The 24,976-nt window shown below is 44.4% G+C and overlaps 1 protein-coding gene across 4 annotated transcripts in view; it reads left to right on the forward strand.

The window, feature by feature from the left end:
* The window catches only part of NSMCE2 (NSE2 (MMS21) homolog, SMC5-SMC6 complex SUMO ligase), a 269,718-nt gene that overhangs the window by 241,466 nt on the left and 3,276 nt on the right, over window positions 1-24,976 (forward strand). For all 4 annotated transcript variants that reach the window (XM_025393641.1, XM_025393640.1, XM_025393639.1 and 1 more), the window contains 2 exons: window positions 18,581-18,681; window positions 19,074-19,180. In XM_025393641.1, coding sequence (XP_025249426.1) covers window positions 18,581-18,681; window positions 19,074-19,180 — 208 coding nt within the window. The remainder of the gene's footprint in view (window positions 1-18,580; window positions 18,682-19,073; window positions 19,181-24,976) is intronic.

Consider the following 24,976-nt stretch of genomic DNA (forward strand, 5'->3'; position numbering starts at 1 on the left):
TGAAAATGCCACTCGACTGTCATTGTGAAACCAGGTTAAAGTTTCAAAGCCAATGCTCTTTACCGTTTAGTGACAATGGTTAGTTACGTTTCTTGGCCATCTTTGTATTACTTCTGAAAAATAAAATAACTGAATTAGGCCGGGCGCAGTGGCTCAAGCCTGTAATCCCAGCACTTTGGGAGGCCGAGACGGGTGGATCACGAGGTCAGGAGATCGAGACCATCCTGGCTAACACGGTGAAACCCCGTCTCTACTAAAAAATACAAAAAACTAGCCGGGCGCGGTGGTGGGCACCTGTAGTCCCAGCTACTCGGGAGGCTGAGGCAGGAGAATGGCATAAACCTGGGAGGCGGAGCTTGCAGTGAGCTGAGATCCGGCCACTGCACTCCAGCCTGGGCGGCAGAGCGAGACTCCGTCTCAAAAAAAAAAAAAAAAAAAAAAAACTGAATTAGCTCTGAAAAATATGAGAAACAAGTCCTATTTTTAGTATTCCCTTCTCATCTATAAATCTGTTGTATATTGAACATATTTGACTGCATTTTATTCTTTTTACCTGTTCCTGCTTTGCCATTTTGATCTCCTTAGATGCTGAATTATATTTTTGGAATGAAACAGTCATCAGCTTTTTTATCATTAGCTATTTTACTATTTAATTTAGAATAAAGCACAGAATGATAAAATTAGATACAAGAGGCCACTATGTGTCATCAAGTAACCTAATCTACTTTTGGTAACAAAAATAAAATTCTCTTTAAATAATTGCTAGCTCATTTTGAACCAGCTTTGTTCAGATGAATAGCCCTCAGTCTGGGTGAAGAGGATGAGAAACTCATCTCTCCCTCACAAGGTCTTTCCGACAATTAAAATTATCCTTTTCTTAATTTCATTCTATTGCTCCTAATTATGACCCTGATAATTAGTGTGCTAATTACATCCCCTGTATAATTTCTCTGCCTCCTTGATGTTCACCCTTCATTTATTTTTAGCCTGCCTCCTTTATCTGCTCCTGAATTCCCTGCTTACCTGTTCCCTCACTGGGCATGTGGTTGGGGGCCTCAAATTGAGAGAGAGGCTTTCCCAATCACTTTAACCAGTCGCCTCTCCATATTTTTTTTTTCTTTTGTCTTAAGGCGATTTGTAGCTAAGGAATAAAAGTGTAGTTAGAGTAACTGGAGAGCCGCAGTCCAGCCTTGTCCTTCTGTGATGCTGCGGGAGGGGCACTCATTACTTGGTGCGGGCTCACTACCTACTGCAAGACCCAGATGTCATTCACATGCCAGGCTGCAGATTATGCTAGTGACCCAATAGCATCATCTTCATTATGGGGTGAGGAAAGTCACTATTTGGGATCTTTATATTTTCCTGTAGAATTCATAAAGCAAGTTCTGAGAGTCTTTTTCTTCCCTCTTTTTCTCCTTTCTTGTTTCCTCTGTTTCGTCCTGCTTATGACTGCAGGTAGTGTGTACACTGTAGTGCTAGGAGTCAGGCCCCTAGGCTTTGAAAATAAAAAGCAAGATCAACCAGTCACCCTGCCTTGCCCTTTCAGGAACTATTTCCAGAGTTCTCCTTATGTGGTTTTTGTTACTGCGTTGATTCATTTATGTTTTTTTTTTTTTTCCCTCTAATAAGGGCAGAACACTTGATCCCATCTTCACAGTATCTTAATGATACAGAGAAGAAGAAAATGATAGCCTACAGGAAATTTGACACCTATCCCCCAATTTATGGCAGAGCCAAGGTCCAGACTTAACCTACCCTCCGGAAGTCCATTCTTGTACGAAACTACAGTACAGTTCTCTCTGGGTCTTGCAGAGCACTCCTTTACTCCTTTGCAGAAGAGGTAGAGGGTGGGCAGAACCAATTTGAAGCCACCAAGGACCCTTTAGGATTGAGAGTCCATGTGCAATGCACTGGGATGGGGATCTAGAAATGGGAAAAAAAAAAAAAAAAAAGACCTGTCTCTGCCCATGGAGCTTACAGATTAGTGGGGTAAACAGCCACACAAACAGATAATTATGAATGATGTGTTTGATATGTTAATTGCCTCGGTTGGTGGGGGGGTTAAAGGGAGACTCCTGGGGACTCCTGAGAAGTGTTCCTAGAGGAAGGCAGTGGCCTTGATAAAATGCCCTCATGGACTGCTTCTCAGCACTCTATTTCTGTGTGGCACAGCCTAGGCTCATAGACATCACATTCTCTGTGGTTCTACTTGTGCTCACTCGTAATTGTCACCTGCCCTGGAATATGTGAGCTTTCGGTGAGAACATCTGTCCCTCTTGACACCTTTGGGTGTGGGTAAGGAAAAGAGTAAATGTTCCATGCTAAGCATATTGTCAAGCGCTGCGAATGTCATGAGGGAGGAAGTTTGAAAAGTGTGATTTCTTCATGTTTACAAAATGAACAAATGACTCAGATCTGTTGTACACATTCACAAGAGCTGTGTCCTAAGCTGATCCTGATTTTGAAGTCACGTGTCTTCCTTTGCATGTGGGGAGGATTTTAAAGAGGATGGAAAGTGGACAAGGAGGGGGTGGGTGAGAGGAAGGAAGGCTTAGAGGCAAGGACTTTGTTCTAGGACGCTGACTCAGTGATGCCTTCCCTTGGGCTCTGCAGAAATAAAGATTTTCCTCATCTTTTAGCTCCTTCTTTCCCTCCTCCCTCTTTCCCTCCCTCTCTCTCACTTTCATTTTATTTCTTCCTTCCAGTCAGCAGGATTTTGTGGGGTATGTTTTCTGTTAGGCTAACTTCAGACAAGACCCTGAAAACTAAGAACAGATATCATCACAGATCAGGGTCCCTTACTCTTGGAAGTTCAGGCAGCCCTGCCCCGATTGTCTCTGACCGCTTTGCCAGGCTGTGGAACTGAGCTACATTTTGGGGGTTTCACCCACATTGTTGTTGACAGGATTGTTAGGCTTCACTAGATTTGCACCCTCAGGCTTTAATCTGTTTAATTTCTTACGGATTGAATACCCTTTTGAGATTGTTCTCCTGACTTTTTTTTTAAAACATGAGTACATTGTGCCACTAGAAAGAAGAATGTTTAAACGGATCCAAAATAAATCTTGATACTCTCTATCAAATGCATGTAAAAAGGAAAAAAAAGCATGTTTCATTAATACTAAGATTCCAGGGCATCTGGTAATGACAGCGCTGAGTATATCCTATGCGGTGACATATTTGATTAGATTCGGGGTCAGTGGGTGGGGGGACGTACTCCAGTCATTACAGTTTTGAGGACAGTGCTGGGCACCAACAGATGTGACAACTCATAACACAGGTACTTCCTCCTTCACTGCACTTTATCCCAAAATAGACATCTTCAGAGGTTCTTTACCTTTTATCCTTAAAGGATTTGAGAAGCTTTCAGAAACAAATTATGATACCAGGGCTAGATTTATTCTGTTATTAAAGTCTGACATTCTCTACAAGTATTTTGTTATTGTTTGTCTAGGCCTCTGAAATTAGAAGAGACAGAAGAAAACATATTATATAAATTTAAAATACAAATTAGCCAGGCATGGTGGCATACGCCTATAGTCCCAACTACTTGGGGAGCTGAGGTAGGAGAATTGCTTGAGCCCAGGAGGTCGAGGCTACAACAAGCCCAGATTGTTCCATTGCACTCCAGGCTGGGTGACAGAGCAAGACCCTGTCTAAAAATAAAAAAAATAAAAATATACAACCTTGTAAGGGATCCAAGAAGTTTAAAATATTACAACTGCTTTTAAGATAATACATCTAGAAAATATAAGGGATTGAAATGGTGTCACATACCCTGTCTTACCCAAAATTGAAACGTTGCAGTTTTAAAGTTGAGCAATTGTAAATCTTAAAGTTCCCTTTTTTACTATGATGATCTCTGGACTTTATTTCATCATTTGTTTCAGTTTGACTAATTGAATAAACAAATCCATCCACCCTCATTGCCATCAGTCCTACTTACCTCATCAATATTACTTGATCTCATGAAGAGTACTAGATATAAAAAACTCAAGCTAAATCATTACTCTCCAAATATCTCAATTTTGAGTCCTCTACTCCTAGTGCAAATATGCAGTAGTCATGTCACCTGCACAGGATGGACTGCAGCGTTTCATCATCTATTCCTTCAATCTTTCTTCTGTATACCATTGTTTAAGATGAATCATGGCCGGTCATGGTGCCTATAAGCATAGTACTTTGGGAGGCCGAGGTGGGCAATCACCTGAGGTCAGGAGTTCGAGACCAGCCTGGCCAACATGGTGAAACCCGTCTCTACCAAAAATACAAAAATTAGCCAGGCGTGGTGCCGTGTGCCTGTAATCCCAGCTACTTGGGAGGCTGAGGCAGGAGAGTCACTTGAACCCAGGAGGCAGAGGCTACAGTGAGCCAAGATTGCACCACTGCACTCCAGCCTGGCCTACAGAGCAAGACTCCATCTCAAAAATAAAATAAAATAAAATTGTACTGAGAGCTGACAATGGGCTAGCAGCCCTCACTCTTGGCACCTCCTAGGCCTTGGCGTCCACTCTGGCGGCACTTGAGGAGCCCTTTAGCCCACCACTGAACTGTGGGAGCCCCTCTCTGGGCTGGCCGAGGCTGAAGCCAGCTCTGTCTGCTTGTGGGGAGTGTAGAGGGAGAGGTGCCCGCAGGAACCCGGGCTGCAGTGCAGCGCTCACAGGCCAGCGTGAGTTCTGGCAGGCACCAGCATGGGCTTCAGCGGGCCTGCACTAGGAGCGGCTGGCTACCAGCGGCCCAGGGCAGTGAGGGGCTTGGCACCCGGGTGAGCCACGTGGGTGAGCCACGTCCCCTACCAGTGCTGGCCCACCGGTGCTGGGCTTGAGTTCTCGAGCTGTTGAGCTCTCGCCAGGCCTTAGCTGCCTCCCCCCGGGGCAGGACTCAGGACCTGCAGCCCGCCATGCCCGGAATGCCCCTGCCTTGGCTCCCGTGCAGCCCGAGCCTTCCCCATGAGCACCGCCCCCTGCTCCCCTGGCCCTTGGGCCCATCAACTGCCCAGGGAGTGAGGAGTGTGGGTGCACAGCATGGGACTGGCAGACAGCTCCACCCAGGGCCCCTGTGCAGGATCCATTAGCTGAAGCCAGCTGGGCTTCTGAGTCTAGTGGGGACTTGAAGAACGTCTATGTCTAGCTAGAGGATTGTAAATGCACCAATCAGCAGCCTGTCAAAATGGTCCAATCAGCTCTCTGTAAAATGGACCAATCAGCTCTCTGTAAAATAGACCAATTAGCAGGATGTGGGTAGGGCCAGATAAGGAAATAAAAGCAATCTACCGGCGCCAACCAGCGGTACCCCGCTTGGATCATCTTCCGTGCTGTGGAAAGTTTATTTTTTCGCTCTTTACAATAAATTTTACTTGTAGTCAGTCTTTGGGTCCACGCTGCCTTTAAGAGCTGTAACAGTCACCGCGAAGGTTCGCAGCTTCACTCCTTCACTCCCTCACTCCCGAAGCCAGAGAGACCACGAACCCACCGGGAAGAACGAACTACTCCAGATGTGCAGCTTTTAAGAGCTGTAACACATACCACGAAGGTCTGCAGTTTCACTCCTGTCAGCAAGACCACGAACCCACGAGAAGGAAGAAGCTCCAGACACATCTGAACGTCTGAAGGAACAAACTCCAGACACATCGTCTTTTAAGAACTGTAACACCGCAAGGGTCCACGGCTTCATTCTCGAAGTCAGTGAGACCAAGAACCCACCAATTCTGGACACAGTACTACATATACATTTTAATTTCAGGTTTTTTTACTTCATGTAATGTAAGCATTTCCTCATGTTGAAAATTATTTTTAATAACTTACCAGATTTTTTTAAACCAAGAAAATTCTAGAGAAACTGTTTATGAGTCATAAGAGTTCTCAGTTTGTAAGATACCTATACTTCTCCAATGTTTCTCTGTTATAAAAACAACAGTAATTGAATGTCTGTCCCACCTCCGTAAAGTCAACGAACTTAAAAAAAAAAAAAAAATCCACTTTTTTTATTTTTTTGAGACGTAGTCTCCCTCTGTCACCCAGACTGGAGTGCAGTGGTGCAATCTCAGCTCACTACAAGCTCTGCCTCCTGGGTTTGCGCCATTCTCCTGCCTCAGCCTCCCGAGTAGCTGGGGCTACAGGTGCTTGCCACCATGCCGGGCTAATTTTTGTATTTGTGTTTGTAGTAGAGAGGGAGTTTCACCGTGTTGGCCAGGATGGTCTCAATCTCCTGACCTCGTGATCTGCCCGCCTCAGCCTCCCAAAGTACTGGGATTACAGGCGTGAGCTACCGCACCCGGCCGAAACTCCACATTTTTGACAACTGATTACTACTGTACTTTTCTGGGAACATAGATGGTTTCTGGCCAGGAAAGAGAATCAGAGATGATCTAAAGATGTGTGTGGAGTAGTTTATTTCTTACACCAATATGACCTCCTTCATCTTTCTTTTTGGTAATTTGCTTTTGTATGGAAGTGAAACAGAGAATGTGCAATAGTATGACCTACACGGCATAATATGGCTTGCTTTCTAGAAAATCAGTAATTAGCTCAAGGACCAAATTGTCTTATTCTAAGATATTTGTCTTCAAAACAATCCTCTTCACTATTTTCATCATCTTATTGTGGTAAATTTGTACATGACAGTATTCAAAGCATTCTCTTACTTCAGCAACCATTCATTCACCAAACATTTATAAGTTCCTGTACATTGCCTGGCTCTCTGAGAACATGAAGCTGAATCAGACAGTTCCTTCCCTTAAGGAATCCTCATTCTGGTAGGGAAGATAGAGAAGTAAACAAATGATTACAGTAGGTACAAAAGGTACCCTGCAGTCCTAAGGAGGAATCACCTCTGCTTTGGCACTCCGCAGAGGAAATGCCTGAATTGAGTCTTGAAAGGTGGTCAGAGATTGCTAGGTGAACAGATAGCAGCAGAAGCACAAACTAACATGCTAAATATAGGTGAACTGTAGTCAATCTGGGATGGATATGGGGCGTAGGATTGAAGTGCGTAGAGTAGGAAATGAGGATACTTACTCTGGGGCCAACTAGTGAAGAGTCCTGTCATGCTTAGAACGCCATGGTCAGCCAGGCATGGTGATTCATGCCTGTAATCCCAGCACTTTGGGAGGCCAAGGCAGGCAGATCACTTGAGGGCAGGAGTTCAAGAGCAGCCTACCCAACATGGCAAAACCCCGTCTCTACTAAAAATACAAAAAATTAGCCGAGCGTGGTGGTGCATACCTGTAATACCAGCTGCTCAGGAAGCTGAGGCAGGAGAATCACTTGAAGCTGGGAGGCAAAGGTTGCAGTGAGCCAAGATTGCACTCCAGCCTAGCCTACAAGAGGGAAACTCTGTCTCAAAAAAAAAAAAAAAAAAAGACGCTTTTTTTTTGTTTTTTTTTTTTTTTTTTTTTGAGACGGAGTCTTGCTCTGTCTCCCAGGCTGGAGTTGCAGTGGCCGGACCTCAGCTCACTGCAAGCTCCGCCTCCCGGGTTCACGCCATTCTCCTGCCTCAGCCTCCCGAGTAGCTGGGATTACAGGCGCCGCCACCTCGCCCGGCTAGGTTTTTTTTTGTATTTTTTAGTAGAGACGGGGTTTCACCATGTTCACCAGGATGGTCTCGATCTCCTGACCTCGTGATCCACCCGTCTCGGCCTCCCAAAGTGCTAGGATTACAGGCTTGAGCCACCGCGCCCGGCCAAGGCCATGTTTTAGAAAGATGACCAGCTGTAATAGAAAGAATAGACTGGGGAGACTGAGGCAGAGAGATGAATAAAGAACTTTTTCAGTAATCCAAATTGGAAATGCCGGGGGTTTGAGGTAGGACAGCAGCAGTGAAAATGAGGAGGAGACAGAATCAAGATAAAGATGGAGAATGAACAGGGTATATGAACAACTTGCATGTACTGTCTTGGGTACCTGCACAGGTGGTACTTAAAACTCTCTAAAATAAGAGAACATAAGAAGAGTGCAAAGGGCACTCCTTATCTTCTGATCTTTGCTTTCTTCAGACTTTACTGTGGATGTAAATAATGGAAAGTTGTAGACCTTCTCAATGCTGGCTAATCAGACTTTCCCTATTATGTGGTCTTCCTAGTTCATTACCCAGATAAAATAAATAGAATGTGTGCATTAGATTTTCTGTTTCTGCTTGGTGACCGAGAGATGATCATCAAGCCTTTTCTTCTAAGAGGTATTAAATGCAGGTGCTCAGTTTGGGAGTATTTCCAGCGTTTATTGGTTTGAAGTGGATATTGTATGACCAAATCTTAACTGACTGATTTTTGTCCTACTAGTTGAATGTGCTGGGTTTTGATTATTTTAAATCTAATATTTGGACAGTATTTAATAAGTGGAGGCAAATTAATAACATGATGTCAGCTGAGGACAAAGGACATGTCTGAAACAACAGTAGATAAATTATAAGCACATGATAACATGAAAGGGTATATCTTACTAACATGTCAGCTCATTTGGAGGAAACTCTTCATTCAGTTTACTTTCATAATCTTCAGAGGAGTGTGTCGAAAGAGCCATGGAAGTGGAAGCTGACAGAAAAAAAATTGAAGATGCTGATAGTGCTGTGTGAGCTATCTACAGCTTGCTATTTGCCAGGAACCATGCTAAGAACTTTTCATACATTAACTCACTTAATCCTCAGACAGCACTATGAAGTAAGTACCATTAGTATCTCCATTTCATAGCTGAGAAGATTGAGACAAAGAAAGACAGAGTAATTTGCCCAAGAGCACCCAGCTGATAAAGTGATAGAACCAGGCAAATCCAAGCAGGCCTGTTTCCAGAGCCCATGTTCCTAAATACTGTAATCCTCATTGCCTCAATATCCTTCCTTCCTTCTTATCACACCTCCCTAGAGAGCCTGGCTGAGTCATTACCTTCTTCTAGTTCACCTTGAATCTTCACCCTATCTCCAGAGATACTTATGTACTTTGTACAAAATGTATACATTTCACTCATCACACAGGATGTAAATATTCATATCTGTCTCTCCTACCAGACTGAATCTTATTCTTCTTTTTATCTATACCTGGAATTTGGTGTAGTGCATGGCACAGAGCAAGTGTTCAATAAATGCAAGTCTAGTTGAGTTAGCTTCACTTGAACACACAGTGCTTGTCCTCAAAGAGCTTTCAGTGTATCTGGAAAAGAGAGTTCCATTCACATGAAACAACAGAATAAGAAAGAAGTTTGGGCTAAAAGAGTGTGGTATAGACAGTGGATATTATGAGATTGCAACGAAAGGAGATTGGCTATGGAGGTTGGGTTGGGTGGATTGAGTTGCATTGGGGTAGACTAGATAAAGATAGCTTCTCCACGTACATAGAATCTGAGATGAGGATGGATTATAGTTAAGAGAAGAAAAGGAGGAAGGACATTGATCAGAATGTGAGCAATGAATGAAATGCTCACATTTAAGGGGGCAGTAGAGTTGTTTAGAAAATGTACGTCGAAGGATCCTCCTCATTGACCCAGATCAGACATCAGCTCTGTAGAGAGGCTGACCCTGTTCTCTCTCGAGATCTTCCTTCCACAGTATCTTGTATGTGCATGACCTTCACAAGAACACTTTGCTTTGTAGGTGTCTGTTCTGTGTGACTAAGCTCCCTGAAGGCAGGGATTATTTTTCACCAATACCAAGCATGTCTAGCACATAACAGTGGTAAAAATAATAATAATAATAGCAGTAGCAGTTTTATAATTACAGAAGTATATAATGTTGATTTTAATAAATGCATATACAAAGTAAGTAACATATCAGATCCTTAATGTGTTCTAGCCATTTTTCTAATTACATTATATTAATCCAACCTGTGTTCAAGTATTTTTGTTGAAATTTATGTTTGTTGAACTTTGCCGTCCTGTGAGGGTTGTAACATCTAGGGAATCTTTCATTGTGTAGGCGGTATCTGATCATGATCTCCATCCGAATTCTGCAAAGGCTCTTCACATACAGCAGAGTCTTAGCTGGTACCAGGGAGTATTGGAACTGATATGGTTTGGCTGTGTCCCCACCCAAATCCCATCTTGAATTGTAGCTCCCATAATTCCCATGTGTTGTGAGAGGGACCCAGTGGGAGATAACTGAATCATGGGGGTGGTGTCACCCCTACTTTTCTCGTGGTAATGAATAAGTCTCATGAGATCTGATGGTTTTATAAGAGGAAACCCCTTTCACTTGGTTCTCATCTCTCTTGCCTGCCGCCATGTCATGTCATTTTGCTCTTCCTTCATCTTCCTCCATGATTATGAGGCCTCTCCAGCCATGTGGAACTTTGAGTTCCATTAAACCTCTTTCCTTTAAATATTACCCAGTCTTGGGTGTGTCATGTTTAGCAGTGTCAGAACGGACTAATACAGGAACCTAGGATTCAGTTTCCTGCAGAAGGGAAATGGCAACATGGCCCAACCAAACAGCTAGCAGTCAGGACAGGCCACCAGTCCCATGAGGAAACTGAGGTACAAAGCTGGACACCCAAGAGTACCAAGGAGTGGATCTCAAAGCAAAACACACACACACACACACACACACACACACCCCACAGAGCTCTTAATTCCAAACCAAAAGAACTGAGCCTACTGAATATCTCATTTTCCACTTAGAGCCTAAGATGTGTCTGAGTCCACAGGTGGGGTCACTGGTAGTCCCAGCTATAGGTTACTGAGTAGGAGAAACAAATCAGGGATTGGCACAGATACATACTCACATGCTATAACTAAAGAATTTCAAACTTGGAATCAATGTGCTTTTGCACATTAGCATGGCCCCCAAATTTTCCAGGCACCAGCTCAGCCTTTCCAAATAAACTGTCTTTGGAATAATGCAAGTAAAATAATATGGGCAGTCTAATAAGCATTTCAAGCAGGCAAAAAATATTTGTAAAGTATTTTCTTCATATGCTACTTTCATAGTTTCAAGAGAAAAGTGATTTCAGGAAAATGTTCAGGCTTAGGCCGGGCATGGTGGCTCATGCCTACAATCCCAGAACTTTGGAAGGCCAAAGTGGGAGGATCCCTTGAGGCCAGGAGTTTCAAGACCAGCTTCAGCAACATAGTGAGAGCTTGTCTCTATTTAAAAAAGAAAAAGAAAAGAAAAGAAAAAAAAAATGTTCCAGCCTAATTGAAAAAGTACATAGCAATCAAATTTTATTCCCAGCTGGCATAAAACTTTCTAACTGGTAGCCAAATTTGGGATGCCTGAAGACAGACAAGTGACTAATGCTAGGGCTGTGTGTGGCCAGTACCAAATGTATATTCTGACCACAAGACCATGTCTGGATTCTCCTTTGTAATTACCGCACAGCCTACTGTAATTTTCAAGCTTATATTTACTTCCTGCCTTTGACATGTAATTCAGGGTCCAGGACTGCACCCCGAGCGAGAGTGAAGTCCTCTCTGTCATTTGGCTAAAACCTATAAAATCATCATTGTGTGAGGATGTGTGTATGTGTTTGTGTTGCCACGTCTGCTAAATATGTTAAGTGTAATCTTGTGAAAAGTATGCCCACTCCTGCCTTGTTGGATGAGCCACTTTGCTTGTCAGATGTTTATTGAACACCTACTACCCTATGCCAAGGACTATTTTAGACTCTAGGAAACATCCGTGAGCAAGAGAATGAAGGCCCTGCTTTCTTGGAAAAGAACGAAGGAGGGGGAGTGGGGAAGAAAGGCAGAAAAATAGCACTTATGGACATGTGCTGTGCAGAGAACAAGAGTGGTGTGATAGAGTAAGTCTGTGTGGCTTCTTTAGCTTGGGACATCAGAGAAGGCTTCACCAAGGAGATGACATTTAAACTGACATTTTAAAATGACAAGAAGGAGTAGCACAGGCACAGAGCAGGAGGAAGAGCATTCCAGACAGGTTAGTGTTAAGGCCCAAAGACAGGAGGAGCTTGGCATGTTCCAGAAACAGAAAAGACAAGTGTGCCTTGAGCATGGTGGGAGACAGGACAACTGAGCAGAGAGGTTGCGTATTAATCCATTTTCATGCTACTGATAAAGACACACCTGAGACTGGGAAGAAAAAGAGGTTTAATGGACTTAACGTTCCACATGGCTGGGGAGGCCTCACAATCATGGCAGAAGACAAGGAGGAGCAAGTCACATCTTACATGGATGGTGGCAGGCAAAGAGAGAGAGAGCTTGTGCAGGGACACTCCCCTTTTTAAAACCATCAGATCTTGTGAGACTTATTCACTGCCACAAGAACAGCATGGGAAAGACCTGCCCCCATGATTCAATTGCCTCCCATTGGGTCCCTCCCACAATGCATGGGAATTCAAGATGAGATTTGGGTGGGGACACAGCCAAACCATATTAGGTTGTCAGGGACAGAGTCACTGGGGCTGTCTAGGCCACTGCAAGAGGCGGACGTGGGAGGCTGTGACCCTTCATGAGGGACACTAGTTAGGAAGCAACTGCAGAGTGCTGGGCAGGCGGCAGTAGTGGTTTGGAAGGGGCTGGATTTGGAATATGGTGTAGAACCAGAGTCAGCAGAACCTGCCAGTGGATTGGATGTGAGGAATGAAGAAAAGGGAATAACCAAGAATGATTCAAGGCTTTGGCTTTGAGCAAGTCGGTGGCTTGTGACTGAGAAGAGGAGGATCAAAGGCAGAGCTGCTTGGCCCTTCCCTGAGTCATAACTGACTAGCCACAAAAACTGGGAACTTACATTTTGGGGTCCAATCATTGCCCTCACTGCACGTCCCATCCAATTTTACATTATTGGACCATATTTGTAGACCTTTGGAAATACTACTTCAAACATATCCAGGGTTTCTTCTTCCTTTTGGTGTTCATTTTGTGACATTAAAAAAAAAAAAACAAAAACATATTCAAGTTACCTAACTCTACCTTGCTCCATCCCTCATGGGTGTGCTGTAAATGTTAGTTCTTATGCAGGCTTCCTGCCTCGGCACAAGTATAGGTCCGAGATCAGTCCATTGGTCAGAAGTTGGACGGGTGGCATATGCTTCTAACAATATCGTCTATGTATATAGAAAATAATATGACTAGTTTGCTTGCTTTTCTACTTATAGTTAGGAAAATTTTGTAACCTCTTTACTAAAGATTAAACTGATTTAATCCAATTGTTGCTTTATTATAAAGCAGATATTTTCTACACTTGCCTTAAAAATATTGTGGGGTTGCCCGGGCATGGTGGCTCACACCTGTAATCCCAACACTTTGGGAGGCTGAGACAGGCAGATCACTTGAGGTCAGGAGTTCGATATCAGCCTGGCCAACATAGTGAAACCCCATCTCTACTAAAAATATACAAGATTAACCAGGCATGGTGGTGGGCGCCTGTAATCCCAGCTACTCGGGAGGCTGAGACACGAGAATCACTTGAACCCAGGAGGCAGAGGTTGCAGTGAGCCGAGATTGTGCCACTGCAACTCTAGCTTGGGCAACAGAGCAAGACTCCATCTCAAAAAAATATATTTATATTGTGGGGCTTAAATTTTCTTGCTACACAATAGGAATAACAACACAGTTATTCTTCATGGGTATTTTGTTAGGAGTAAATGAAATAATATATACGATGTGCTTAGCACAGTAGCTGCTATATAACATTCAGTAAATTTGAGGTATTATTATCAATGAAATAACAATTTGGGGCTGGGTGCGGTGGCTCACGCCTGTAATCCCAGCATTTTGGGAGGCCAAGGCGGGCAGATCAACTGAGGTCAGCAGTTCGCAACCAGCCTGACCAACATGGAGAAACCCCGTCTCTACTAAAAACACAAAATTAGTCAGGGTGGTGGTGCATGCCTGTAATCCCAGCTACTCGGGAGGCTGAGGCAGGAGAATGGCTTGAACCCGGGAGGCGGAGGTTGCGGTGAGCTGAGATCGCGACATTGCACTCCAGCCTGGGCGACAAGAGTGAAACTCTGTCTCAAAAAATGGGAGCAGAGGAGCTCCCAGAACCAATACACAGATTTTAGTATTCAAATGAACCAGTCAGAGAAAATAGAACAACACATTGATTTATTAAATTCCTGCGTGACTTTGGACAAAACCTATACTTTCTTTGGATCTCAATTTTCTAAGGTAAATGCGAGACTTAGGACAGATAGATAACCTCAACTTTAAAACTTCTGTGTTTCTAGTAGATGATCAATATTTTCTCTCCCATCTTCCTTTTACCAGGCTTATCACAAAGGTTTGTCTTTGGGTCATCTAAATCAGTATAAGTGATACTTATTGCCAGATGTGACCTTTTGTTAGCACAATGGAGAATCCCAACGCTAATGTCAATTTCTATAAATATAGATTGAGAGTGAGGAAATGTTCTGTCTCTAGGGAAGTTTAGTTATTGAGAATCTTTCTCTTTTTAGACTCTTGGTCTGTGGTCTCTTACTCACTCGTGACATTCTTCCCCAGTCTCACTTTTGTTACCTTTTTCTTTCGTGATCACTGATGCTGGTAGCCACCTACAATTTTGAAGTTCCCCACTCAGCCTTCCCTAGTGGTAGACATTGCATTTGAGTTGTGCTTTCTTACTTCCTCTACCTTTTGAAATTTAAAAATAGGAAAACAAACCCACAGTCTTTCACATCAGCTGAACTCTGTTATTCATCTAACAGATTTTCTGGTGAATTCTATGGTACAACGTATACAGTCAGAAACCAGCCATCAGTTCAGAATAAATGGTGTACAAAATTAAGAAAGAGCTACCTTTATTTTTGCTCTTAAACACACGATCAGAAATGGGAGGCAGCAGCCCATAGGAGGAGGCTTTGAGAAGTGAATTCAAGGGAAAGACGGCTCCTGGCCTTCTCCTTGGCTTTTCTCCTTACCTGTCCAACTTTCCCAAGCCATGGTGAAGAGTCAGTAGACTGATAAAGGGACTCTCTTAGGAGTCTAACTCTTGCACTAGGAATTCCAAAGACAGGCCCTGAGAAGCATGAAAACCCATCATAGCCATGAGCAATGTAATTTCCAAAGACCCCACCCCAAAGCAAACATACTAAATGTGGTACCTGCCCTGTTAAATATCATTTTAGGACGGGCACGGTGGCTCACACCTGTAATCCCAGCACTTCGGGAGGCCGAGGCAGGCGGCTCACAAGGTCAGGAGTTCAAGACCAGGGTGGCCAACCTGGTGAAACCCTATCTCCACTAAAAATACAAAAATTAGCTGGGCCTGGTGGCGGACACCTGTAATCCCAGCTATTCGGGAGGCTGAGGCAGGAGAATTGCTTGAACCCAGGAGGCGGAGGTTGCAGTGAGCCAAGATCGTGCCATTGCACTCCAACCTGGGCAACAAGAGCAAGACTCTGTCTCTGTCACTCAGGCGGGAATGCAATGGCATGATCTCCGCTCACTGCAACCTCCACCTCCCAGGTTCAACCAATTCTCCTGTCTCAGCCTCCCAAGTATCTCAGGTTATAGGCGCCCACCACCACACCCAGCTAATTTTTGTATTTTCTTTTTTCTTTTTTTGAGATGGAGTCTTGCTCTGTCACCCAGGCTGGAATGCAGTGGCGCGATCTCGGCTCACTGCAAGCTCCGCCTCCCGGGTTCACACCATTCTCCTGCCTCACTGTCCAGAGTAGCTGGGACTACAGGCGCCCACCACCACACCTGGAGAATTTTTTGTATTTTTAGTGGAGATGGGGTTTCGCCGTGTTGGTTAGGCTGGTCTCGAACTCCTGACCTCAGGTGAACCACACGCCTCGGCCTCTCAAAGTGCTGGGATTACAGGCGTGAGCCACTGCACCCAGCCTTGCTGTCAAAATTGAGTTTATGAAGAAGTAAATCCAGCCCTACATATCGCTTCCAAATTATGTATTTTTGATTACCAAATCAACAATTAATGAAGTTAACTTCACATTTGCACAGACCTTTAACATTTGGTAATTTCAGTACTATTGTTACTCTGTTTTGAAGCCAATCAATGGTTTTTAAGGTCTCAGACGTTTGTTTAGCTCCCTGAAAAGCTGGAAGCCCCGAGGCACTGCACCTTAATGCCCAGTGGTTAAAAATGCTCTGACTGGTTATGCCCGAGCCCTGAGATCTTCACTGCCTTCTTCAAAGAATGAGAGCTGGTTTAGGGGACAGCAAGCTGGCATACAAATACACCAGTCTACTCCAAGAAGGTGACTCTCAAAGTAGTTGGAGGCAGAATCCCTGTGTTGCAATTAATTCACTAGGTTACCTTGAATGAGAGCTCCGCAGCCCTTTCCCTGCCCCTCAGTACAGCTTGAGCATCCCTAATCCCAAAATCCAAAACCCACAATGCTCCAAAATCCAAAACTTTTTGAGCACCAACATGACGCCACAAGCAGAAAATTGCACATCTGACCTCATGCATCAAGTACACACGAGTGTTAAAAATACTGTATAAAATTAGCTTCAGGCTATGTGTATAAGCTTTATATGAAACGTAAATGAAATTCATGTTTAGACTTGGGTCCCATCCCCCAAGATATTTCATCATGCATATGCAAATATTTCAAAGTCCAAAATCCGAAACACTTCTGGTCCCAAGCATTTTGGATAAGGGATACTCAACCACTAGTGCCTTTGCAAACAAACACCTCATCTGGCCTAGGTAATGGCCCACGGGCATCAGTTCTGTGGTACCGAAAGTTATGCCACACCACCTGAACCAGAAACAAGGGCTTCCTCTCACACATTAAGAGGAAAGCCATTTTTATGTCTGTATTATTTTGCCAAAATTAAAGAAGGAAGGGAAGGGAGAAAAGAGTAGGGAAGGGAAAGGAGAAGGAAGGAGAAAGGACTACACCATCAACACATGTTTAGAAAGCTACTGATATTTTGGCCAGGCCCCATGGCTCATCCTGTAATCCCAGCACTTTGGGAGGCCAAGGCAGGTAGATCACCTAAGGTCAGGAGTTCGAGACCAGCCCGGCCAATATGGTGAAACTTCATCTCTACTAAAAATACAAAAATTAGCCAGGCGTGGTGTTGTGCACCTATACCCCCAGCTACTCAGGAGGCTGAGGCAGGCGAATCACTTGAACCTGGGAGGCGGAGGTTGCAGTGAGCCAAGATCACACCATTGCACTCCAGCCTGGGCGACAGAGCGGGACTCCATTTCAAAAAAAAAAAAAAGCTATTGATCTTTAACTTCTGTGCAAAATTACAAGTATCTTTTCTTCAGAGAGAATGGCTTTCATGTGAGATACTCTCCCATCATCCCATTCAAAGGTTGTCTATCATCTGTTTTTTGTTTTCTTTTGTTTTGTTTTGTTTTTTTCAGTTGGGGGCAAATGGGATGTAATGCAAAGAACATCAGTTTCAGAAGCAGCTCATGCTCTGTTTAAAGCCAGTCCTGTCACTATCGCTCAGCACTTCTCAAAGTGCAGGCCAGGGAACTCTAGTGTACTCCAAGGGTCTTTTGGAGTGTCCATAAGGTCAAAACTTCTTTGTAATAATAGTATGATCTCATCTGCCTGTTTCACGCTCATTCTTTTCATGAGTGAGTTTTCCCAGAGACTACAGGATATGTGAGATTGTGACAGATTGAATGCATATGCAGATATCAAAATCCAACTGGCTGCTATGAAGCCAGACATTCAAGATATTTATAAGAATGGAAAACAGTGCCATTCTTCTCACTATGTATGTCTGTGTGTATCGGGGGGATGTTCTGGAAATATAATTTTAACTTTTAAAATGTTGTTTATGGTAATATGTAGTGGGATTATTGTTATTTTTAATTTTTTTTTTTTTTTTTTTTTTTTTTTTGAGACAGAGTCTTGCTCTGTCACCAGACTGGAGTGCAATGGCGGGATCTCGGCCCACCGCAACCTCCACCTTCTGGGTTCAGGCGATTCTCCTGCCCCAGCCTCCTGAATAGCTGGGACTACAGGCACGTGCCAGCACACCCAGCTAATTTTTGTAGTTTTGGTAGAGATGGGGTTTCACCATTTTGGCCAGGATGGTCTCGATCTCTTGACTTCATGATCCGCCCACCTCGGCCTCCCAAAGTGCTGAGATTAAAGGCGTAAGCCACTGCAACTGACCTTATTGTTATTTTTTAATGAATTTTAAATTCCTCAGTCTTAATGTCTAATCTGCTAAATATTGATAAATATAACCCACATAGAAAAAAGCTTCAAAGAGTTCATACCTACAACTAAAAAGTTTGAGAAGCCCTGCACTACCTAATAGTAATGACTGTTTATTGATTATTCCTTTGTACCATGAGCTGTGCAAAGCATACCACATTCTTCATCTCTTTTAATCTTTGCCACAAGCCTGTAAAGCAGAGGCTTTAAAAAAGCGCACCTTGCTAGCCTAACGTCTCACCACTGGACAAGAAAGAGATAACCTGACTCTGAAGCCACTCTCTTGGTCACTTTCTCTATAACTTTAAAAAAGAGTTTTTTTAACTGCTCTGAGCCTCAGTTTCCTTATCAAAAATAGTCAGAATGAGGTACCCCGTAGTGTTCTCTGAAAAGCAGAAGAGTTTCTATGCATCCAGTCCCTACATGGGGGCCAACACCAACTTCATCCCCAGAAACTCTTCGCCTCCTTTCCTTCCACTCCTTCCTTTTCTTTGACGTTAGACCAGGGAGGCTTATCAACTGTCCATTTTCCTCTAGATGGTCTTCAAGCCGACAGAGAAGCTGACGGAACAGAAGGAGTGGATGAAGAGATGATTGTGACCCAAAGTCAGACCAACTTCATGTGCCCCATTACACTGGTACCGCTTCCTCCTCCTTCCCCTGAAAGAAACATGATTCACTTCACAGAGGCAGATAGATTCCTGTTTGCTTTCTGGTTTGATGTCACTTAGGGAGTTAAGGAGGGAGTAAAGAAAAGTGCTGGGGGTTGAAGAGTATCCACGGGAGGTTCTTGGGCTGGAGAGAGCTGTCAGTAAATCGTGCCCTTAAGGATCCGGGACTAAAGTCATGGCCTACAGGCCAAGTGACAGTACTGCCACTGGATTCCCTGCATTTCCTTATCTAAAGCCTAATAATTATCTAAAGCCATGAGAATGGGAAGTTAAACATAGAAAGCTCAGGACTAGGACAAAACAGCTACTGGAAGTTGATCATTATCATTCCTGAAAGCCCAACATCTCCTTGATTACAGTTGGAAATGAAGAAGCCAGTGAAAAATAAAGTGTGTGGCCACACCTATGAAGAGGAAGCCATTGTTGGCATTATTGAGTCCAGGCACAAGCAGAAGAAAAAGGCCCGGTGAGTGGACGCAGGGAAGGAAGTGGAGCCTTCCCCAGTGGTAGTCACTCAGAGGTGGTGTGTTCACGCTAGAGGAAAAGACACTTCAGTGTCTCTTCTGAATTCCGTTCACCTCCCGAATACTGTAAACATGGAAGTGGGCTTTCTGGAAAAACAATACTTGAGGGAAAAATTAGTAATCTGTTCAGGAAGAAGCTGAGGGAACTTCAACCACACCTTCAAAGCAGAATAAGGCCAGGCGCAGTAGCTCATGCATGTAATCCCAGCACTTTGGGAAGCCGAGGTGGGCAGATCACCTGAGGTCAGGAGTTCGAGACCAGCCTAGCCTACATGGTGAAACCACATCTCTACTAAAAATACAAAAATTAGCCAGGCGTGGTGGCAGGTGCCTATAATCCCAGCTACTCGGGAGGCTGAGGCAGGAGAACCTCTTGAACCCAGGAGGCGGGGGTTGCAGTGAGCCAAGATTGTGCCACTGCATTCCAGCCTAGGCAATAGAGCTAGGCTCTGTCTCAAAAAAAAAAAAGGTTTAAGTAAATTTGTGGCTAACTCATAAATGATAAATTATTTTTTTAATTGGAAGTTTTGCAGAATCTTTAAAAATATACATAATACATATGTTATATATTATTTTATATGTATATCATATATATTATTGATCTTTAAATATATATAATATACACACACACACACACACACACACACACATATATATATCTCGCCTTCCTTCCTCTCCTCCCATGAACACGGACGACCATGCTCTGTTCCTGTAATAACACAGAATCCTGAGTTAGCCAGACTGACTGGCATTGACTCAGTTTGGCATTTCTTGTGCTCTTATCATGGATTTGTTGCAGGAATGGAATTGCAGGTGTGACTAGTTCTCAGTTGACTTCTGGTAACAGTCCCTTTGATGTGTGGCTTGCTTCTCCATTGCCCAGAAATTTGCTGGTCCAGACCTAGAATTGGAATTCCCCAGCACTCCTCATCTGGGTGTGGACTTAGAGATAATATATTGGAGACTAAAGATATCTTGATGGTCATTCAGGCAAGTAACTTATCCTTTTTATTCTAGAAGAATAGTGGCTTTGCTGCCTAATGTTTGCAAAATGTAGACCTTAGTACATTTTGATCTGTTTTAAGTTTCTGACTTACAGTTGAAATGTCAGATTTCGACCGGGTGCGGTGGCTCACGCCTGCAATCCCAGCACTTTGGGAGGCCGAGGCAGGTGGATCACGAGGTCAGGAGATCAAGACCATCCTGGCTAACATGGTGAAACCCCATGTCTACTGAAAATACAAAAAATTAGCTGGGCACGGTGGCGGGCGCCTGTAGTCCCAGCTACTGGGGAGGCTGAGGCAGGAGAATGGCGTGAACCCAGGAGGCAGAGCTTGCAGTGAGCCGAGATCGCACCACTGCACTCCAGCCTGGGTGACAGAGTGATACTCTGTCTCCAAAAATAGAGGGGGAATTTGAGTTGTTAAATGGCATGGCATGCTTTATTTTTTCTTTATGGCATGGCATGCTTTCTTTCTTTCTTTTTTTTTTTTTCTGTGACAGTTTCACTCTTTTTGCCCAGGCTGGAGTGCAATGGTGCGATCTAGGCTTCCCGCAGCCTCCGCCTCCCAGGTTCAAGTAATTCTGCTGCCTCAGCCTCCTGAATAGCTGGGATTACAGGCATACACCACCACGCCCGGCTAATTTTGTATTTTTAGTAGAGATGGGGTTTCTCCATGTTGGCTAGGCTGGTCTCAAACTCCCAAGCTCAGGTGATCTGCCCGCCTCCGCCTCCCAAAGTGCTGGGATTACAGGCGTGAGCCACCGCGCCCGGCCATGGCATGCTTTCATTAGTTTCCTTATCCATAAATGGATGACAGTCATTGTAATCGCCTCATTGGCATACTTAAAATTTAAATAAGATACATGCGAAGTACTTAAAGTCGCTGGTACACAGTAGGGCTCAGTAAAAATTGTCCCATCATCATCTTCAGACTTGAGCCACTATCAACATCCTCTTCATTTTTTTCCACCATTACTCTATAGGCATGGGAGAGGAGGACAGTTTTAAAGGAGTAAGATGAGCCAACCTGGAGTTTAGGAAGTTACTCCAATAGCAATGCAGAGATGGATTAAGGAGGCATGAGGCAAAAAAAGTCAGTTAGGATGCTTTTACAGTAGCTTAAGTTATAGATAATGAGAGCATAGAGATGCAAGAGTGATTGTAGAGGTATAGTTAATGACATTTGACGACTGAATGTAGGAGAAAGGAAGAAGCAGCGAGGGGTGGCTGACATTTCTCATCTGGGTGTCTAGGACTGTCATTTGCTCATTAGCCTTCAGAGAAGGCATGAGAGAGGAACACTCTTATTGGAGGATTGTGATAGACTCAGCTCAGGTCATCCTAAATTCAAGGTCCCAGCAATATAGCCCCGTGGAAGTGTCCAGGAATGCAGCAAATGTGAGTTTTGCAATGAGGGAAGGACTCAGAACTATCGATGTGGATTGGGAGGTTATCAGTGTAGAGGAGTCAACCCACTCAACTACCATCGCAAACGCAGCTCTGGAACTGATGCATTCGCCAGCAGAGAGCCAGCAAGGCAGGACCTGGGCCTCCCCCGCGATATCCGCGAGGCCAGAGCCCGACTTCGTTCTGCTCACTGTGACATCTCAGCACCCTGGTGCCAACCCTCAAAAAAACACTTTGTTGACCAGTGAAAAGATCAATCAGCAGAAGAAGACCCCAGCAAAGCAGTCTAAAACATAGCCAGGAGCCAGGAAGAGTGATAAGGGGTGGAGGCTCATGGGAACTTGCGGGCGGGATGGGCAGGGTTCTGAAGGCCAGGTGCATTTGAGCAGCAGTAGATTAGAACTCAGGGCCTTCTTGAAACCGACTCCAGATGTTTCTGATGAAGCATGAAGTCGTGTCATTTCCCATGATGCACGTTAGAGTGATGAGTATTTCTGGGTTCGCTTTGTTTAGAAACGTCCATGACACATTGTCTCATTTCTTCCTCCTAGATTGTTCTAGTTATGTTTATTTGTTTAGACTGGAGTTCCAGATCCATTGTGTTCTGGGCACTGCCTGAAATTTACTGTGCAAGCTTCAGGCCCTGGGAAGGCCTCTCTGCACTGCCTTGAGTCAGAATAATATTGTTGAGACTTTAGCCCCAGCCAAGCACAGTAGTTAGAATAATTTCCTAAAATATATCTGTTAACAATAAGCCTATTTATTCACTTAAAAATAAAGCTGCCTTATGATTTCCTTTTTTTTCTTTTCCTTTTTTTTTTTTTTTTTTTTTTTTTTTCCTTTTTTTTAATGTCAGCCAGCCCTCGCTGCTTCTTCCTTTCTCCTACATTCAGTCAGTCATCAAATGTTGTACTCCAGACTGGAGTACAACCTCTGCCTCCCAGGTTCAAGTGATTATCGTACCTCAGCCTCCCGAGTAGCTGGGATTACGGGCACACACCATCACGCCCGGCTAATTTTTGTATTTTTAGTAGAGACAGGGTTTCACCATGTTGTCCAGGCTGGTCTCAAACTTCTGGCCTCAAGTGATCTGCCCACCTTGGCCTCCCAACCTTATGATTTTCATATATTAATATTTCTAACTTGACCACAGTCACTTTTTTGCTTTTTTGTTTGAGAACAGGAAACGTATTTTTAAAAGTCATATTTAAGAGCATGTAGAATAAAATGAAGTTGAATAGAAATGGGTCATTCAACAGCAGAACTCCAGCTTTGTGCTTGGAGTTCCTGTTTCAACACTTATTGACAAGCCATTCAACCTTTCTGCCTCAGTTTCCTCATCTGTAAAGTGGAAACATCAGCATCTCACAGCATTTCAGGGGCCAAAGAAATGGTAGGGAATTCCATTCTAGGTCTGGACCAGCACATTTCTTGGCAGAAGAGAAGCAAAAGCACTTATTGAAAGCTCTTTGGGGAGCGAAGAGCGCTAAACAAATAGCTGCAGGGTTGTTAAGACCGAGACTGATAGAGTTGTTATCGCTCCCCGTGCCGCTTAGTGACACATTATTTTAGACTCAGGGGTGTGAGATAGAATTACTGTCTGTGTTGAGGTATGACAGGAATCCCTCCCACTCAGATTTCCAGAGGTCTCTATAGACCTTCTGTCTACAGCTTGTAGACTAAACCTTGGAATTCTTGGGACCCAGATCCAGGAACTCCCAGGATCATGTACTCTTGAGCGTTTGCAGAGGCCAAGGTTCCCCACAGCCCTGTGGGACCCCAAGGCCCAGTTCCCTTTGCTCAGCAGTCACCTTTGTGCTTGCCCCGTGCTGCAGTGAAATGCTCTGCTTGGGCAGTGCCTGGAGGTGGGGACCCAGCCGCTCCTTCAAGGCTTGAAGGGCTGACTCCTGCACAGCGATGATGCGGCAACTGAAGATCGGGTATTGCCACACCGAACTCGCTCACCAGGATGTCGTGGGATTAATGCCGAATGCTTGTGGAGACAGTTGTTTCTCCAGGGGAGGCATGCCCTGATTCAGCACTGTGGCATGATGGCCTTCTCTTATCCTTTCTGCTTTAAAGACTTGTGTTTATTGGAGACGAAGTGAGAAACAAGGTTCTTCCCAGTTCCAGCATCAACCTTGCCTCCAGGAAGTCTTCCCTGAGCCCGTATTCATGCTGGACAAAATGTCATTAGCACCCCATGTCATGCCAACATTGTCAGCGCAGCTGGCTCCCCTCCACGAGCTTCTTGAGAGCGGAAGCTGTGGACTAGAGCAGGGACTGGTGCACGGCAGGACCTGAAGTGAACTCCCCAGTCCTTGACACACATCAGCCTGCTTATTTCTCACCTTATTTGACAGGCTTGTGCTCTGCCTTCATGTTCTTAAAGGGAAAAACTGAGTCACAGAGAATTTAGTCAGTTACCCAGAGTGACACAGCCAGGGGGTTTAGGCCCAGGTCTTTGTCACTCTTGACCTGCAATTCTGTCAGTAGGCCATCCCGCTCCCCTTAGGAGGGCTTTTTGGTTCATGCCTCTACCATCAGAGTCTATCCCCTCAGTGCCCTGGGCTCCATCCCAATGAAGTGAAGGTGGGTGCCTGTTCTGCAGCTGAGTGTGTGGTTAAGCCCATCAGACATTGTCAGCGTGCTCTCATGCACTGACTAAAACCATGATGTCATCAGGAAGTCCTCCCCACCTCACTCTCCACTTCCCTCTCCACTGCTTATTCACTGTCTGGCTATCAGAGTTAAGGCCTTTGCTGGGTAGGATGGAAGAGACCAAGGCCAGGCAGTCCAAAGCAGATATTCAGGGTTATGTATTAAGGGAGGGTCATCCCAGCAACCTACTTGGACTTGCATTTCAATGTCATGGAAGCCAAAGTTATGATACTTGGCTTTTCTAGTCACAAAAGTGTCTGTATCCTCTTCATGATCTTAGCTGCTTATTTTCATACAGACATAATTCACCAGGCACGGTGGCTCACGCCTGTAATCCCAGCACTTTGGGAGGTCAAGGCGGGTGGATTACTTGAGCGCCAGAGTTCAGGACCAGCCTGGGAAACATGGTGAAACTCTCTACAAAAAATTTTTTAAAAATTAGCCAGGTGTGATGGTGTACACCTGTGGGCCCAGCTACTCAGGAGGCTGAGGTGGGAGGATTGCTTGAGCCCGGGAGGCAGAGGTCACAGCAGAGATAGTGCCACTCCAGCCTGGGTTACAGAATGAGACCCTGTCAAAAAAAGAAAGGAGAAGGAAAGAAAGAAAGAAAAGAAAGAAAAGAAGGAAGGAAGGAAGGAAGGAAGGAAGGAAGGAAGGAAGGAAGGAA

Source organism: Theropithecus gelada, chromosome 8 (assembly GCF_003255815.1).
Source record: "Theropithecus gelada isolate Dixy chromosome 8, Tgel_1.0, whole genome shotgun sequence".
Taxonomy (NCBI): Eukaryota; Metazoa; Chordata; class Mammalia; order Primates; family Cercopithecidae; genus Theropithecus; species Theropithecus gelada.